General features: G+C 33.2%; 1 protein-coding gene across 5 annotated transcripts; it reads right to left on the reverse strand.

The window, feature by feature from the left end:
* Positions 1 to 370: 370 nt before the first annotated feature.
* Positions 371 to 9,388, reverse strand: LOC107017628 (probable helicase senataxin). 5 transcript variants are annotated; one of them, XM_027916535.1, is made up of 9 exons: positions 8,040 to 8,958; positions 7,817 to 7,937; positions 6,209 to 7,721; positions 4,854 to 5,033; positions 4,328 to 4,423; positions 4,084 to 4,249; positions 3,874 to 4,006; positions 2,024 to 3,787; positions 371 to 1,911 (listed from the first exon to the last, which is right to left on the reverse strand). In XM_027916535.1, the coding sequence occupies exons 3-9, from the start codon at positions 7,587 to 7,589 to the stop codon at positions 1,495 to 1,497; spliced, it is 4,137 nt and encodes a 1,378-aa protein (XP_027772336.1). In that variant the 5' UTR covers positions 7,590 to 7,721; positions 7,817 to 7,937; positions 8,040 to 8,958; the 3' UTR covers positions 371 to 1,494. The 5 variants fall into 5 exon arrangements, with proteins under 5 accessions (XP_027772336.1, XP_015073300.1, XP_015073298.1 ...); XM_015217814.2 differs by lacking the exon at positions 8,040 to 8,958 and adding an exon at positions 9,200 to 9,388 and having other exon boundaries at positions 6,209 to 7,937; XM_015217812.2 differs by adding an exon at positions 9,200 to 9,388 and having other exon boundaries at positions 6,209 to 8,184.
* Positions 9,389 to 18,352: the final 8,964 nt, after the last annotated feature.

An 18,352-nucleotide genomic window follows, 5' to 3' on the forward strand; every position in this document is an offset into this window, starting at 1 on the left:
TGGGGCGGTGGGCTTGGCAAATCACAAAATCCAATTAAAATCGAATATTTTTAGATATTTCATATGAATTTTTGGATTATGGATACTGGAATTTTAATTTTTTTAAAAAAAATTTATGAATTTTAGATTGGATATTGGTTTTAGTACAAATACTTGGGTTATTGAAAATTTCATTTTTTATGTCTTATATCCAGTTTTACCATATCATGTTTAATGTTAACAAGTTCAGTCCTCAAAGGTTATATTGATAAAGGAACTAGAGCAGAAATAGATACAAGTGCACTTTAATGTCTGAGTTTAGAAATGTTATATGAACACAGGAGTAATTTGTTGATGAATTTTGCACAAGTGAACTATGTAGTTGAGAGGATTGAACTAAAAACGCACCATCCTTCTTTCATTTTTTCATTGATGAATGTGATCGAACATACAATAAATGAATTGAACATGGAAAAGGGACACACTTAACAGAGGACAAGATCTGAAGAACAAGATTTCATTTGAGAAGGATAACAAAAAGTACTGCAATATTCCTACGTATGAGACTACCCCACCTGATGAAAAGAATTATGTTCTCCACATGAATATGTACAGAACTAGTTGCTATCTTCCATGTCCCTCCATATCAACATTTGGGACTCTACTGAGTCAGTCTATATGTGTTCCTGTGACTTGTTCATCAGCAGCTCGTAATGGTTCTGCAAATCACAGACTTGCCATCTGACCAGAGTTCCATCTTCAGAGCCTTCAATGAGTTCGGTAACTTTCTGAAACAGTTTCTCCACATGGCCAAGTTCAGTTCTCTCTCTGTCCTCGGCTTCTTTCATGGACTAGTTGTCTTGTCAAGGCCAGACTTACTACTTACACTATGCTGCAAAGTCTCAAAGGTCAGTCTTGGTGGTATATATCATCAACATAGAAGCAATCATAAAGGGTTGCCATTTTCCAGCCGAATGGCTGTATATTCAAAAGATCATTTGCTGAGATAAGCTTTTTCCTTCTCATACCAACCGAAGCAAGCATATACTAACATCATTTATTTCAAACATTTACCATTATAATCTGTCAGCAAAAGAACTTCAGGCACGACTGAGCTCCCATGCTCAAAGTCCCATTTAACTGGTTAAAACTTCCAACAGTACCACCATAATCAACCAGGATCTCTTCCTTTCTGACATACCCGCCATTCTCTTCATTGACAACAATTCTTTTGTCAAACAATATTCAGAACACGAAATCAGCTGCTAGACTAGCTGTGTTATCAACCTCTGTCCGAGCCAGGAGCAAAGTCTTCACCAAAAAAAACAGCTTCCTTATTTCCATAGAGCCTTCCAGTCTTGCATCACCAAGGAGTACTTCATGCCAAACCATGTTGCACATACTTCATGCCAAACCATGTGCCATCAACCAATCTCCTAATCAGGAGCAAATACAACATCAGGAACAAAAATGATTGGCCCCTGTGATATGTGGCACATATTTCATGGACACCAACTACAGGTCTCTTCTCCCAATTCCAGCTGTATTTTGCCTCCTCTGTATACCATTTTGCCAGGCATCTCTAGATCTATCAGCAGGTTGATCAAAATCATTCAACGAATTGTCCAGTGAGGGCTTAGGAGGCCTATAACTTCCATTCCTTACATGTAATGCATTTGGTTTTTCATCATCTTCTGAAGGTGTTCCTGACCTGGGCTCCACGTGTGGATCATATATTCTATGTCGTAACCCAGATCTTAAACCTCGATTATTAGACATATTGGTCGGTGGAGGAGCATGAGAAGCAGCCTTGGGTAGCAAGAAGTCCTTAGGCAAAGTATCCATGTCCATGTAACATTTTCTGGTTTTGGCATCAGCAATCAATGCAGCCCAATCTTCTGATTGCACCAGAGAATTGGCATTACCCATTACCTGTTAAGAGAACAATAAAGATTGAAGTTAACATTGACTCATATGTTGCCGTTTGAACGTATAGATTGTGAGTATAGCATTATGCACATAAGCAGAGACCGAAGTAACATACCCAAAGAGCTCGTCTTGCACGAGTAAGAGCAACGTTCATTCGCCGAATATCTGCAACAAACCCAACTCCATGACCTGAGGCACGCACACATGACATTATAATAACATCACGCTCTTGACCCTGGAAAGCATCAACAGTATTTATGTAAATGTCCTTTCCTTCTTCAGAATTTAAAACATCGCCGAACTCCCTTTGGAGGCATTTAAGTTGCAGCTTGTATGGAGTGATTATACCTACAGTGACCTTCCCAACACCAAGAGATTTACATGTTTTTTGAAGATGCTCATACAAACGAAGACAGAACTGTGCTTCATGTGTATTCTGATATGAAACGGATCCACCTCTATGTGATTCCCGACCATGTGTAATGTCATAAAAGATGTAAGGCTTTAGTAAAGAGTCTTTGTAGTAAACTTCATCAGGCAGATTGACAACACTTTCACTATCACTAAGGCGACCTTGATAAAAGTACCTAGAAGGAAAATCCCTAATTTGTGGGTGCATCCTGTACTGCACTGATAACAACATAGTTGGGCAGCCTGCTTGCTGAAACCTCTCAAAGAGGCTTCTACTGTACATCAAAGTTCCAGCTGCTTTGCTGATAACTGTAGCAGGAAGCTGCTGCGGATCCCCAACAAGAACACATCGTGCTGCACCAAGAGAAAGAGGAGGAAGGACTCCTACTTCACTGGCCTGGGCTGCTTCATCAATGACTACCATGTCAAAACCATGGGTAAGACGAGAGAATAATTTTCTCCCACTACTTGAGACAGTAGTAAAGACAATTTCAGCTTCATTGGCAAAACTAGCCTCCAGACTAGCACGAGCTTCCTCCATGTTGAAATTGTTACCACCACGGAACCTACTCTCCAAAATCAGAAGGCGGGACATCTCCACCAGTATTTTATCTCTATTCTCAACCACTGCCGCAAGGTTCTGCAATAGAGTATCTCGATTTTGGTCCCTAGCCATAAGAACATCAGGGTCAACTCCAACAGATCCCTGTGCACGACCAGCAGCTGCAGCAACTGTTAGTTCTCTTTGAAGGCCAGCTATCTGCTGTGACAACTGAGCTTCACGAGCTCTCAACTGGTGCATCCACCCATAAACTTCATCACGACTCTTCATCAAAAGCTGTTCAGTTCTCCTCTCCACAGAAACTGCTTGGGCGGCACGCGTTTGGGAATCCACCCCAACTCGTGCAACATCAGGTCGATAAACTTTCATCTCACCATCAATGAATCCACGATCAAGAACACGTGCAAGAAGCTCGTCAGTAGCAGCATTTGAAGGAGCACAGACAAGCATTCTAGGTTTTGGACATAGCTTTGGGAGGGTTCTGAAGAGATTCTGATCCATGCTTAGCAGGACTTCATCAATGGATCCAGTAACAACGTTATCAGAGTTATTCTCGTTATTCTGCTTATAGCTTTCAGGAGCAAGTTTCTTGAGCAATGCTGTGTAATAGTGCTGATACTGAACAAGATGGATGACATTCAGCATTCCCCACACTGTGTGTGTTTTACCTGTACCAGGTGGCCCTTGAACTAGAGTAAAAGGCCATGGATCTTGCCTCTTTGTCATACCATTAGTTCCAGCTGCTGTATGCGTTGCAGCCCATTGAATTGCTGCTAACTGTGGTTCATTAAAGGTCCTGTGCAAGTGGTCAGTAAAGTTTGGCGTAAAACAGTCAGGCATTGCAGGTGTCTGCTCTTCATACTTAGGGAAGTGCTCCGGACTTGGCTGAAGAATTGCATTTTGCATCTACACATAAGATCATTATTCTTTATTCAAACTGGTAAACAGGCAGAAAAGGAATTTCCAGGAAAGAGCTGGCTTTAAGATATAACCTGTAGATTAAGACGCCGAAATGCATGTAAAGCTACATATTCACGTTGGGTGGTAGCTAGAGAACCCAGAACAGTCAGAAACCAGATGCCTCTTGGTTGCAGTTTCCGCAGTATGTGATCACTACCAATATTGCTGAAAGAACAAAATACAAAGACGTTTAGCTCACTAGTAACGGAAGGCGGAAGGAACTAAAAAGTCTAATCACCGACCTGTTGGTGTCATACGGATCTCCAACATAGAAATGCAGGATGGCTCCGGCAGGGTCTCGAGTATCAATAGGTATGTGTCGCCTCACAGTACCAGCCACACGACCACTAATTTCAGGCTCATCACCATCCCCGAATGTTGAGGTGCCACTTCTCCGTGATCGGACTGCTTAATTGATACGAAAATACTAAGAAGAAACATAGGAAATTTGAAATACACTCCAACAGAATGTTATATAGTACCAACCTGATCCAGGACGTGGAGTGGAGAGAACTGCTACATCTCCCTCTTTGAATAACCACTTCCACTCACAATCTGGAAAAAGGATTACATCATACCATCCTGTGCAGAAGGAACACAGTGCTGATTAGAAAGGGAGGAAGAAATTCAGCCAGGCCGATCAAAACTTCTCGGCTCTTAAACTTTCTCTTTAATGTGTGTGTGTGCGCGCGTGTTTACTCTCAGAGTGAAGCCATTCTAAGAGTAAGCTATATTAAGTGGAGCTCCTAAACACTTCTGTTATCCTCGATACAGTAAAATTTTGTCATGCTTGATACTTGAAAAACTAGGAAACCCTAGAGATAAAATGAAAAAATGAACCCCTCAAGAACAGCTCAAAGTGACAACATTAACTGTTCGACCTCCTTCATCCCCACTGAATGATGAAGGAATTGAATAGCTTCCCAAATATGTATTTGGTATAAACAAAGTAGTTCCTCATATCCAAGTTAAAGAACAAAATAAATATACAAGTAAAGTTGCCACATTATACCTCTTTCTCGTCGTTCAATATTTTTAATATGGACCCTCACATGGGTTCCTGTGTCAGCCATCTCCTCCCAAGTACTGTACAGCTGTGCCCGGCATTCCTCAAAGAGCAAGGGTTCAAACACTTTAACATACTCTTCCACAGATTCAAACTGACCAGGTACACACTGAAGCTCCGCTTCATCTGACATGAAGAGAAGTTCACCCCTTAATAATACACCATATGATGGAACTTCATGCACCACACCACTTTTGACATAACAAAGGCAAATAAGAAATTAAAAAAAAATCCTTATGAGGCTCAAGGAGCAATACGATGCGACTCGCTACTCAACATGCCTAAACAGGTGCTTCAGAGGAGCAAACCGAAGAATCATTAAACACTAAAGTTAGCTAACACAAAGATGTACTCAGAACTTCATCCTGATACGTATGAATAGGTTAGTCATAAAAATCATGAAAAATACACAAATAATCATATAGCCAACTTTGAGATGACACAAAGATTCTTCCATCCCACAAGCTATCCTGATGATTGAGATGCCCACCAGAAGAAGCTGGAGGATCCCCTTTGCTATGCATGGGCCTGAGTAATATAAACACCACCACTTAATAAACTAAAACAGTAAATCCTGCCTCACCAAGCAATCCATAGGAAGGAAGCTAAATATGGCCAGTAAAACAACCTAGAAGAAAGTAGTAGTATAGAAAACATGTTATTGAATACACTTGAGCCATCATAAGGGAACTGGCTGATCATTCAAGAAAGAGAGACGCGACAATGTTCAGCTGGTAAAACGATACCTGTTTATAGCTTTCCAATGGAAACAAAAAGAAGTTTTATGATCCAGAATACTTGAAAAATGAAAAATACTAAGGGTTAATAGATCTTGAATGACCACTTTGGTCCAGTGTCCAGTGGGAAAAACACATACTTGCTTCTTCCAATAAAACCTAGAGCAAAGATATTGACCGTACTATCTCATGACACAATCATTATTGAAGAGCACAAGAAAAAGTGAAGGGATTTGCTTGTGCACCACTCATTCTAACAATTTTCTAGGGAAACGCAAATTTTGATAAGATAAATGCTTATCTCCCATAATATACCTTACTAGGCACAGTAAGAGCAATGCTCTCTATTGAACCTATGTTGGAGCATTAGAAAGCTGGACATACCCCAAACAAGAATCAACAGGAAACAGTTTATATGTTAGGTGGCATAGCTTAAAAAGCACAGAGAAGGAAAAAAAATCAACACAGAAGACTAACGAAGCAAACATTGATTCAACAAAAAGTAATGGTAATAATCACAACGATGAAAGATGAGAATAATAATCAAGTGGAACTCAGAAGTACCTGGATGTTGCCAAAACTTCTCATTTGTCACCTCACGAATAAGGCGTTCTACAGATGTATCTTGACACAGGCTACTTACTATAGGTTGCTTCTTAGATGGAGGTTTTTTGGCTCCCAATTTTGGTTCCATAGAATTTTGACTGGTCAGAGCAGGCTTCCTACCAGATAACTGTGAATTTCTATTTTGCCTCTGATCTGTGGGATGTTTCCAAGAACTCTGTCTGGGCAAAGGTGGTGTTTGAGCCTCAGACGTGAGGTCAGTAGCACTATTCAACCGTCTTGGCCGACCTAGAGGTGCTAGGTTCACATCAGCACTGGATTCAGATCTAGAATCATTAGATTCCATAGGGAAGTTTCCTTCATTAGTTGAATCAATTTGTTTCACATCTTTGACAAGTACCTGACTGTGCTTTTCCCCATTCTTTTCAGAAGGTGGAGGAACATTACGAGACTCTTTCACAATGCGAGTTGTAACAGGTGCTGGGAAATTTTGTCGCCTAGCAATACTTTTTTGAGAACCTGCCTGTTTCACATCTTCCAAATCAAGAAACATTGTCTGCCTACTGCGCTTCTTTCCCAGCATCGCTTCCTTCTGCTGGTCAACCTTAGGACGCTTACCAAAATTGTTAGCACACTTCAATGCATGACTTGCCTCAACACCTCTAATCTCTCTATGCTTTGGCACCTGCCCAGAATCCTCCTGACCATCCATGGTGATATCAGCTTTACTACTGGTTTCAGAATTTCTGCTACTATTACTTTTCCTGTCACTTGTATCACGATCTAATTCTAAAGAAGAAATATTGTAATTTTCACCATTCCTTTTCTCGTTATCCTGAGAAGCATTATCAACAGAACCAACTTTATCACTGTTGCTCACCGGCTCAACTGCTGATTTCTCCTGCGAAGCTTTATCAACATCAGTATTCGACTTATCATTGAAGCCACAATTTTTATCTGCATATGTTGAACCCTCTGCATCAGACCATTCACCTTCTTCCTTTTCAGCCACTTGCATATCAAGAGAGTTAAGATCTGGCTGGAGCAAAGACTTCATTGTATGTTCCTGACTTAATTTTAATAATGAAGCACCACCCGAAGTTGAGGGCCCAGCACTCCCATGTTCTTCAGGAGCTCTAGATGCCTCTGCACCTTTTGACCGAACAAAGGGCTGAAAACCTGAAACGGAGGAGGCATGGGAAAATGCATGATTGTTTACTATCCTCGGAGGATCAACAGCAGATGCCAAAAACTCAGAAGTGTTGGTACTAGAAGAGGGAACTGCTCTCTGAGGCTGTAAACAGAGGACACCATCATTAACCTGCTCATCCTCAGCAGGGGGTTCATTAAGATCAAACAACGCCCTTCCTTTAGAACCCATCTCAAATATAATTGCATATACACTGAACAAAGAAAGCTTATACCACCACCTCTTGCAAATATTTAATTCTCGCAGCTATTGACAACTATTGTAACCTCTTTATTGCTCAAAGAACATTAAAAGCAAGAAAGACTGCAATTTGGGAATGCAACAATCTTGATTAAAGGACAAAAGTCACATCCATCAAACACATAAGTTTGCAATTCACTTTACATCATAAGGCTTACATCATCATCGTCTATTTGGAATACTAAAATCATGAAGCGAGTGAATTTCTTTAGTAGCAGGCAGCACTCAAAAGTCACAGCTACAGTTGCAGAATCTTAAAACAGGAACGTTAGTTATAGCCTGCATGATCAAATTAATATTTCAATCAGCAATTCATCTTTCAGCAGAAAAAAAAAAGGAATACCAAAAAACAAATTAGGCATGCTATGATTGGGGAGTTACTTGAATCATGATTGTTACAGTAGCACACATAGATTAACTGTGTCATAATCAATTAAACAATAAAGAGAAGGCAAAAAGATACTGAAAAATCATCACCAAGCTCAAGCCCTAAAAATATCTGCAAGTTCAAATCCTATGCAAAACCCTGCAATTACAAATGAGCCTCAACAACCAAGTACGAGGAAAAACTACAGAACTAAGAGGATAGTTAAATGGGATACAGAGATTGCAGAAATTCCGAATATTATCAGTTCTTTTCAAAATTAATACCTATATTTCTCCTCTCTTTTTTTCACACTTCGACTAATTCCAAGAGTAACCACCTCCCACCAGCAACAGGTATAAGACAAATGAGACACCTGAGTTGGGATTCGAACCTGAGACCTCAATGTTCTCCAACCCACTTCACTAGCCACTAGGCCACACCCTTCCCCTGTAATTCGTTTCTATATCACACACATGATTTTTTACAATTAGTATATGAACTTTATCCAAATGCATAAAAATTCTGTATGTCAACATTCTCTCATAGCCCTCCAAAAGATCTACCCATATTCCCCTTACAAACCCTAGCCTCAATCTTTCACATCTATCAATCCACCATTACAAACTCATCAAAACAACACATAAACAGTCCAATCTTTTCAATTCCCCACAATAAAATATACTGTAAGTAATGCAACAAACAGTACCCAACTCCACAAAATTAATGATGCATCAAAAACAAATCCAACCAATGTGACAAAAATACACTCAGTACATAAATAATACACCTAACAACAACTATCACCCAACTAAATCACCCCTAACACCTTTCCAGATTAAATACCAGATTGAACCCTACCAATCAAAAAATTCATCAAACAGATTCAATCTTTACCAATTCCAATTAGGGTTTCCAATAATCTAACAACCAATAAAAAAAATTAAAAATTTACACAAACCATTAGTCAATTTACCACAGAAATTCTCAATTCCACATATACTATTCACTTCACTTCAGATCAAACCCAATTTAATCCACTAAATAGTCACTTTTTCGATCTATTTTTCAACAAAATTTAATCGATCTATTTTTTATTTACTCCTTTACTATTAATTATATATTATTATTTATTAATCAAATTGTGTGGAGAGAGAGAAAGAGAAGGGAAAAGTACCTCTAAACAGCACCACGAAATCTAGAAAGAGTCAAAGAGAAAAAAAAATTTATTAATATAAATAAAATTTGATTTTATTTATATTAAAATGATAAATTTCTCTTAGTTTTACTATATAGTTTTTGTGTGCTTTGTATATCTGTAGAGAAATAAAAAAAAAGAGTTTTTTTTCTAGAGAGAGAAAGAAGAGAACACAAATGAAAGTGAAAAGAATGGAGTGGGGAGAGCCCTATTTATAGGAAAAATACAAAGGCCCATGTGGCCCGCCGGAGAAAACGCCGATCACCGTTAATTTAATTTTTTCCGGCAGATACTTAATCTGACGGCGTTCACTTTATCTTTTTAATTTGATTAAATTAAACCTACTTTGTCTTTTTCATAAGAAGTATAATAATGATTTGGTGTACATAAATACCCTTTAATTTTTATTTATTTACATAGTGTAAATGGTCAATATTGGAGAATGGGGAGTAAATATGTTATTTCTTTTAATGTTTTGGGTGATTTTCTGTCTAAATACATTTAATAGTTGGTTATGTAAATGAGATTCGTGTTTAAATTTTCAATTTTTCAGACTATTAAAGAAAAAAAGAAAAATGAAGAGAGATTTACTTTTTTTTGTTTTTTAGTATGTTATTAACTAGATTAATTAAAGAAAGTTTCCAAGAGAGAAAATAGGTTAGGTGTGAATAGGTTCATACGAGTTATCATATTTGTCACTTATCAAAATATTAATGTCATGTTGACAGAGTTTTTATAATATTAGTTTATTTTAATTTTATACATTAATGATAGTAGAAAAGACAATATTTTATTTTATTTTGCAATTTGATTTGCTCTTTAGCAAAATAAATGGTCTCTTTTATTGTGTTATCGATATTTATACGTTATTTTATTATAGATGATATGAATATGTAGATTTATTTCATATTGTTCATGTATAATAGTGTCGTGCCCTAAATATGAAGAGGCACAGCATCTATTCGGTACTTCACTAGGTCGAGTGAATTAAATATAACTTGTATAATTATTTTTTATCATGTGTTAAATATGTAGGCAAACATTTGGTGCTTCACTAGATCGAGTGAATCAAATATAACTCGCGTAATATTTTTTTTATCGCGCCTTAAATATGGGGAGAGAAGACAAGCATCAATTGCTTCACCAGATCAAGCGTATAAATGAAAGTTGTGTGATTATACTTTGTCAGACTCTAAATATGGTGAGGTGCGACAAGCACTCGCAGTAGTGGAGCCAGTATTTTCAATAAGGGGGTTCAAAATTCGTAGAAATAAACACACAAAGTAGCCAAAGGAGGTTCGACATCTACTATATATACATAAAATATTATTTTAACCATGTATATATAGTATAATTTTCCATCGAAGGGGAAACCCCCTTGTACCAAGGTGGCTCTGCCCCTGAGCACCCGATGCTTCACTTGATCGACTAAATCAAACATAACTCACGTTATTATACTTCATCACGTCCTAAATATAGGGAGGCACAATAAGTATTTGGTGTGTCATTAGATCAAGCGAATCAAACATAACTCACATAATTATCTTTTTGTAACGTCCTAAATATGGACAGGCAAGATAAACGTCCAGTGCTTCACTAGGTCAAGCGAATCAAATATAACTCGCCTGATTATTTTTTTGTCACATCCTAAATATAGAGAGATACGATAAGCATTATGTGTTTCACTAGGTCGAGCAAATCAAATATAACTCACATAATTATTTATTATCACACTCTAAATAGGGGGAAACACAACAAGCATCAAGTGATTCACTAGAGCGAGCGACTAAAAAAGAAAATTCGCATGATTATACTTTGTCACGCCCTAAATCACTAGATCTACTGAATCAAACATAACTCACACAATTATACTTCGTTACGCCTTAAATATAGGGATGCACGACAATTTCCTGGTCTTTCACTAGATTGTGCAAATCAAACATAACTCGCATAATGCCTTTTTTTCGCACCCTAAATATGGGGAGACATGACAAGCATTCGGTGCTTCACTAGATTAAGTGAATTGAATACAACTTGCGTAATTATTATTTTTCAAACCCTAAATATGGAGAGGCATGACAATCATTTGGTGTTTCACTAGATCGAGTAGATCAAATATATCTCACACATAATACATTAATGTGCTCTTTAACTTGGTCTCATTTCATATTAATATCTTCCAACTTTTGGTATCCACAAGTAGACACTTAAATTTTTATTAAATTGAACAAGTAGACACACGATACATATGTGACATAACATACATTAGACATCACGTAGTATACAAGTTGTCATATAGGATGTCACGCAGGACGTGTTGTCTATTTGTTCAACTTTATACAAATTTAAGTGTCAACTTGTGAACACTCAAAGTTAAAGGTCATACTTACCAGTTGACATCGGGTTATGGGTCATGTTCATGTAGTATGCCTAATTCTAATGTTAGTGCAATACATAGTTATTTTTTGGGGTCAAAACTGAAAATTATACCAACTGAACTTTGTATATATTGTGTTCCTTGAACTGTGGTCTTTTATTTTTGAATGTGCACAAGTAATCACTTAAACTTGAATAAAATTGAACAAATCGACACATTCATCCTACATGGCATGCACCCTAGGATCTTGCATGACATCCTACACGCAGGACACATGTGTTTACTTGTTCAATTTTATACAAGTTTAAGTGTTCAAAACTAGAGGACATAATTGTCCACTGAAGTAAAGTTAAAGGTGATATTTATGTGTTATGCCTTAAAATTATCATACAATATATTTGCTTTGTCATTATATTGTGTGTGTTTTTTTTTTTTTTGCGAAATCACTTAAGTAAGACAAATTAAATGTATTTAGATTTATTTTTTATTCTTTGATATGTTCTTAATTAAATCAATAGAACAAAAGATTTGTCATACAAAATAAACAAAAATTTAAGAATTGACAAAATCTACAGGATATTAGGATAATATCATTGGACTAATTTGGAAAAATTATTATGATAAAATAGTTTGGTAATGCAAAAAAGAAATTATATCCGACTCTTCTATTTATCGCTCACCAAATATCAATATCATATTAATAAAGTTACTATGAATTAATTTATTTTAATTTTATACCCAACTAAAATTGAAATGTCATATATTTTGTATGATTTAATTTGCTCTAAACAAAAGATCAAGTCCGTATTGATAAAAATGTCATGTAAAAACAATCATTTTTTAAGGAACCCACCAAATAATATAGTGTTTTTCTTATTTTGTTATAGATATTTATATACATGTAATTTTATTTTAAATGGCATAAGTAATATGCAAGTATATCACATGCTGTCATTGTGTTATTTTCTTGAAAGACTAATTAAATATTTAATAACTAAATGATGTAACAATTCAAGTTAATCAATTTTTATTGTAAATGTGCTTAAAAGGGGATTCTAACTTTAACATAGAAGATTAATCTTTTTTTAATTGATATAAACAAGTTATGTACATATGTTGATATGTTTTTATAAATACAAACTGTATATAATGAAAATTTCAACATGTCCAGCACGTAATTCACATCTTGTCTGATAAATCAAAATCCAATAAAAGAAGTTGTCACACTAGTATAAACAAATGTCATTTGAAATATTTATTTTATTAGGAAAACATCATTGTACTCAACTTAAAATTTATTAAATATAAATTTATAAAGTGATTCATATTATATTAAATTCATGAATATATTAGTTCAAATAAATTTTATGCATTGATATAATTGGGTTATTTACTTAAATTCAATAAATATGAATTTAATTAAAGTCCACTCCATAAAATTCATATGTCACGTCATTCAAATCTGATTGGCCGAAAAGAGTCCTTTTCTAAACACAACTCCTCTATTTTAAAACTATAAATAGGGGTCCTCATAATTCAGAAAAAGAACCAAGACTTCTACACAAGAAGCTAGAGAAAGCTTGTGGATCAAAAGCCACAAATTTCTCTACAAGTTTAAGATTTCTAAACAAGAAGCTAGAGAAAGCTCGTGGATCAAAAGCCACAAATTTCTCTACAAGTTTAAGACTTCTAAACAAGAAGCTAGAGAAAGCTCGTGGATCAGAAGCCACAGATTTCTCTACAAGTTTAAGACTTCTAAACAAGAAGCTAGAGAAAGCTCGTGGATCAAAAATCACAGATTTCTCTATAAGTTTAAGACTTCGCAACAAGAAGCTAGAGAAAGCTTGTGGATCAAAAACCACAGATTTTTCTACAAGTTTAAGACTTTGCAACAAGAAGCCAGAGAAAGTTCGTGGATCAAAAGCCACAAATTTCTCCACAAGTTTAAGAATTCAAGTATTCAAGTTTAAGAATTCAAGCATTCAAGATAAAGTTCAAGAACGATCAAGATAAAGTTAAGTTCAAGAACGATCAAAAGATCAAGACCATCGGATTCATGATCAAGCTTGAAGCCTTTGAATTCAACTAGAAGTTAAGATCGATTTAGATCAAGAATTCAACTAGAAGTTAAGATCGATTTAGATCAAGACCACCAGATTCATGATCAAACTCGAAGCACATGAACTCAACTAGAATTCAAGATCAAGACCACCAGATACAAGCTCGAAGCCCTTGAAATCAACTAAAAGTCAAGATCAAAATAAAATTCAAGATCAAGGTCAAGACGATCAAGCTCGAAACCCTTGAAAATCATAGAGATTGTAATGCTCACACTTTAAAATAATAAAACGATTGTTGCGATAATTTTCCATTCTTAATTATTATTTTCTTAACGCAGATTTTATTGTCTACAATCATTTTTAGCATTTCTTCCTGAGCTTCTTAACAAATTTAAATTAAATAAACATTTAAAATATAATTTGATATGTTCATGATTAGATTAATAGAATTATTTGTTTTACAAGGAAAATAGGTTAATTTGGTATGTTCTTGATTAGATTAGTAGAATAAATGATTTTCCAAGAAAAATAGGTAAATTCTTTAAAAATTAGCAAAATATATATTTAAAAAATCACAATAATATTGTTGGACTATTTATCATGATGAAATATTTTGTACGATAAGAAAAATTGTATTTGACTCTCCTATTTGTCATTCACCAAAATGTCAGTATCCATATTGATGAAGTTACTAATTGTGCAAAATTTCATAGATTTTTGTAGAATTTGATTTGATGTAGTGTAATATAAATTTTAATTTTTTGTTATATACATCTATTTGTAATTTCTAAATGACATGATAATGCAAAGACCTTTATATTGTTCATGTGTAATTAGAAGAAAAATGTGAATATTCATATAAATAATATGAAAAAAAAAAAGTTCAAAAAAAGGAAAGGAGATAATAGGACCTTTACATTGTTTGAGTATATATACGATAATAAATAAATAAAAAGGCTTAGAAAATAATACGTCAGTTTACATGTGTAAATGACAATTTCCCATATTTCCAAAAGAGTTATTTTGTTTTTTATCCTAATAAAAATTATAATGAAGTAATTTTATATTATATATGATAAGAGAAAGCACATGCAATATATATGATTCTTTTTCTAATTTACATGTTTCCCCATATTCCCAAAAGAGTTATTATTTTTTTATCCTAATAAAAATTATGATGAAGTAATTTTATATATGATAAGAGAAAGCACATGTAATATATATGATTTTTTTTCTAGTCGTCAGTGGTCACTCGTCAAAATATTAATACTAGATATTATATATAAAAGTTATTATAATATTATTCTAGTTTAGTTTTTATATTAATATTTTAAAAATTCAACACTCTTTGCTTAATTTGATCTGCTTGAATTAATATAGGTTCTGCCTTTGATATTTCGTTATATATGTTTATATGCAATTTTTTAAAAGATGATATAACTATATTTCATATCGTTTGTGCATAAGGAAAATTTAGTTTGACTTAAATATTTAATGTTCAAATGCTGTAAATAAGGTATGTTGATCTAATTTTATATATTTTCATACATATAATCTGGAGTTCATTTTTTTTTTTTTTGCGTCTTAGGTATAATCTATTATTTGTAGTGCAAACAAAATTGACAAGCTTTTTGACTTGCAATTTTTTTAAAAATAAGATGCACATAATATTTTAGACAAATTTTACATTAAAATAAAGAAAAAAGTGAATAATATTATACGATTTTAATTATGACAATTATATATTGTTGTATTCCCTCATTACGCTGATAGGTTGGGCCGGCTGAAGCCTAAAGCACTTGCTTTAAGCCCCAAGATTTCTAAGGCCCCAAATTCACTAATATTATTAGGAGCATTATATATATATATAAAATCTGCTCACAAAATTTAAAATTTTCTAAATAAATATTACGTCATTCATAAAATATATTTTTTTTGTATGTTATATACATTTTTAATTTCACACAATTATATTAATTTTTTGGTATACCTAAAATTTCATGTCGAATCAAATTAAAACATATAAAATAAAATAAGTAAAATATAATTGTGCTGAGCCGCCTTGCGCATCTATTTTTAAGTCAGTTTTTGACTTTCGGGTGTTTGATAAATATAGATGTGAAATTAGGTTTTAAGTCTAACTTACGGCCCAAAAGCTAACTCAAAGAGAAGAAGATTGCTCAAACTTTATAAGGAGTCCACCCATCTCATTAATCCCCGATGTGGGACTTTTGTCATTATTTAACAATAGAAACAACTTAAAATAAGTCAAAAATGACTTAAAATATGTTAGGAAATGTTTGACAAGTTTAAAAATAACTTAGAAACCAAGAGTAGGCATCCCGTACTTTTTTTTTTTACTTAAAAGTCATTTAAGTTTGACTTTTTATTTTTACTTAAAAGCTACTTTTTAAGTCAATCCAAACGGGCTCTTAGTGACGGCGCTAAATCCATAAAGGAAGGCGTACATAATGTCCCTAGCATAAAATGGATTGATGAGGTAGGTTAATCAAGATTGACTGACTTCTAGGTTAACAAGCTTCTAAAGTGAAGGTACATATGACATTTTAGACGAATTTCACGTTAAATAACAGAAAATAAATAATATAAGAACTTATTTTTTTTAAGCTACTTCTTTAAAATTTCTTACTTTATAAAACTTTAGAGTAATACTTACATGTTATGTTGTAAACTAAACTTAGTATACATAAAAAGGATTTATTCACTACAACGAATTCTAGTCACAACCCATGACTACTTTGTTAATATTGTATTGTTGGTGTTTTATTTGAGCAATAAATTTTTTCACTGTTATAAATCCTAATAAGCGTTTGAACATGCAATATAAAGTTATAATTTTAACTTTAATATTTCAAATTATAATTTTAAATTACTGTTCATATGAAATAAGGTCTTAGGGTAAACAATTACTATAATATACAGTATAAGATATATATTCAACTCACCAATCGATATTTTATGAACATACCTTTTTCTCTTTCGCCTTATGACAACTTAGGAATAGTGGAAATAATATAATTTGCTTATTTGATTAAGCTTCCAAAAATATTTATTTCAAAAAGTACTTTTTTATCATAAACATATTCTAAAAAGATACTTCAAAATAATAACAATTCATGTTTAGCTAATTAATTTTAAAGACAATTTATAATAATTTGCAGTAATTTGTGCTTTTGAGTTTTATTTTTTATTTTTTTTAGAAAAAAAAAACTTTCTTGGACTACTCAAAAATACTTGTTCTTTTCCTTAAAAATTTGACCAAACAAACTAATATTTTCTAAAATAAGTACTTTTTTTAAAAAAATTAAATATTCTCTACTTTTAAAAACTTTAAAAAATGTCTATAATTGAACCTTAAATTTAAATTTCGGACGTATGAAAAGATTTTTTAAAAATGTGGATGGTGCATTATCCTAACCTAATTATGTAGTTCTCTCTTTTGAATATGATTGCCTAGATACAATGTATATATTAGAGATAAATCATAATAATCTCTAGTTTTAGTAAATTTATTCCTTGCCATGAAAAAAAAAAATTAAACTCACCAATTCTGGTTTATTTCTTGGAAAAAAAATGTTTAATGCATCAATATAATAAATAAGTACAGTAAAATTGGTCAAGACATTAATTCAAAACAATTCATTTATATATACGAGTGCTCGTCAAGATTGTATACTCACATATTCTTTTATTTATCAAAAGCAATATATTCAAATTAAGACTTTTATACGTTCACAAAATTAAGACAATTGTCTTCTTCTTTTTTCAAAAAAATAATTATAATATAATAATAATATAGGCAAATAATTTCATTCTGTCAAATTTATATAAAATTTAGATTAAATTTACAATTATATGAATTAAATAATTTATTTAAACTATACAATTAAACAAGTTTATTTTATTAAACTCAATTCAAGATTCATTTTATTTTGAGGGCCGAACTTATGCCACCTGTCAAGATGACTTGGCATCCTAGTCAAGTTTAAAACTAAAAGAATGATGTCACATGTTCAAATGTTGTGACAATCATAGTTAAATTCGAGAATTAACAAAATTCGTTAAATATTTAAAATGATATGTTTTGGTTAATCACATAAGTATAATTTTGTCACATAATATTTGTGATAGTTTTACAACTTACGTGAATCGAACACTTCCTATAGCTATAAATACGAGGTTGCATAACTTTATAAAGACATTTAACTAGATTGAAAAAAATATAATCACCGATTAAAAACGATGATTATATACAAAATTTTGCAAAATCACATATGAGATTTTAGAGATAACACACTTCTGAGGAAAACATTTTTATTGGATGACATACTTTGGTTCATATATTCCAGTTGTTGCTTATAAATAATCATTTTATTCACTTATAAAATGACTCTAAGCTTTCTCTTACTTTTAGCGGCAATAAATAGACACATCAATAAAGAGTGTTTAATTAGCATTAGTTAAGTGTCATCAGATCCAATGTCGCTAAAGCCTTTAGGACATATATAAAGAGTGTTAATTGTCGCTAAAAATACATATTTAACAGTAATTGCTAATTAATTACCGCAAAACTCATTTTTTATATAGTGAGAATTGTACTAAGAAAATTTATATCTATCTATCTATCTATATATATATATATATATATATATATATATATATATATATATATAT

The sequence above is a fragment of the Solanum pennellii genome, chromosome 4, assembly GCF_001406875.1.
Source record: "Solanum pennellii chromosome 4, SPENNV200".
NCBI lineage: Eukaryota > Viridiplantae > Streptophyta > Magnoliopsida > Solanales > Solanaceae > Solanum > Solanum pennellii.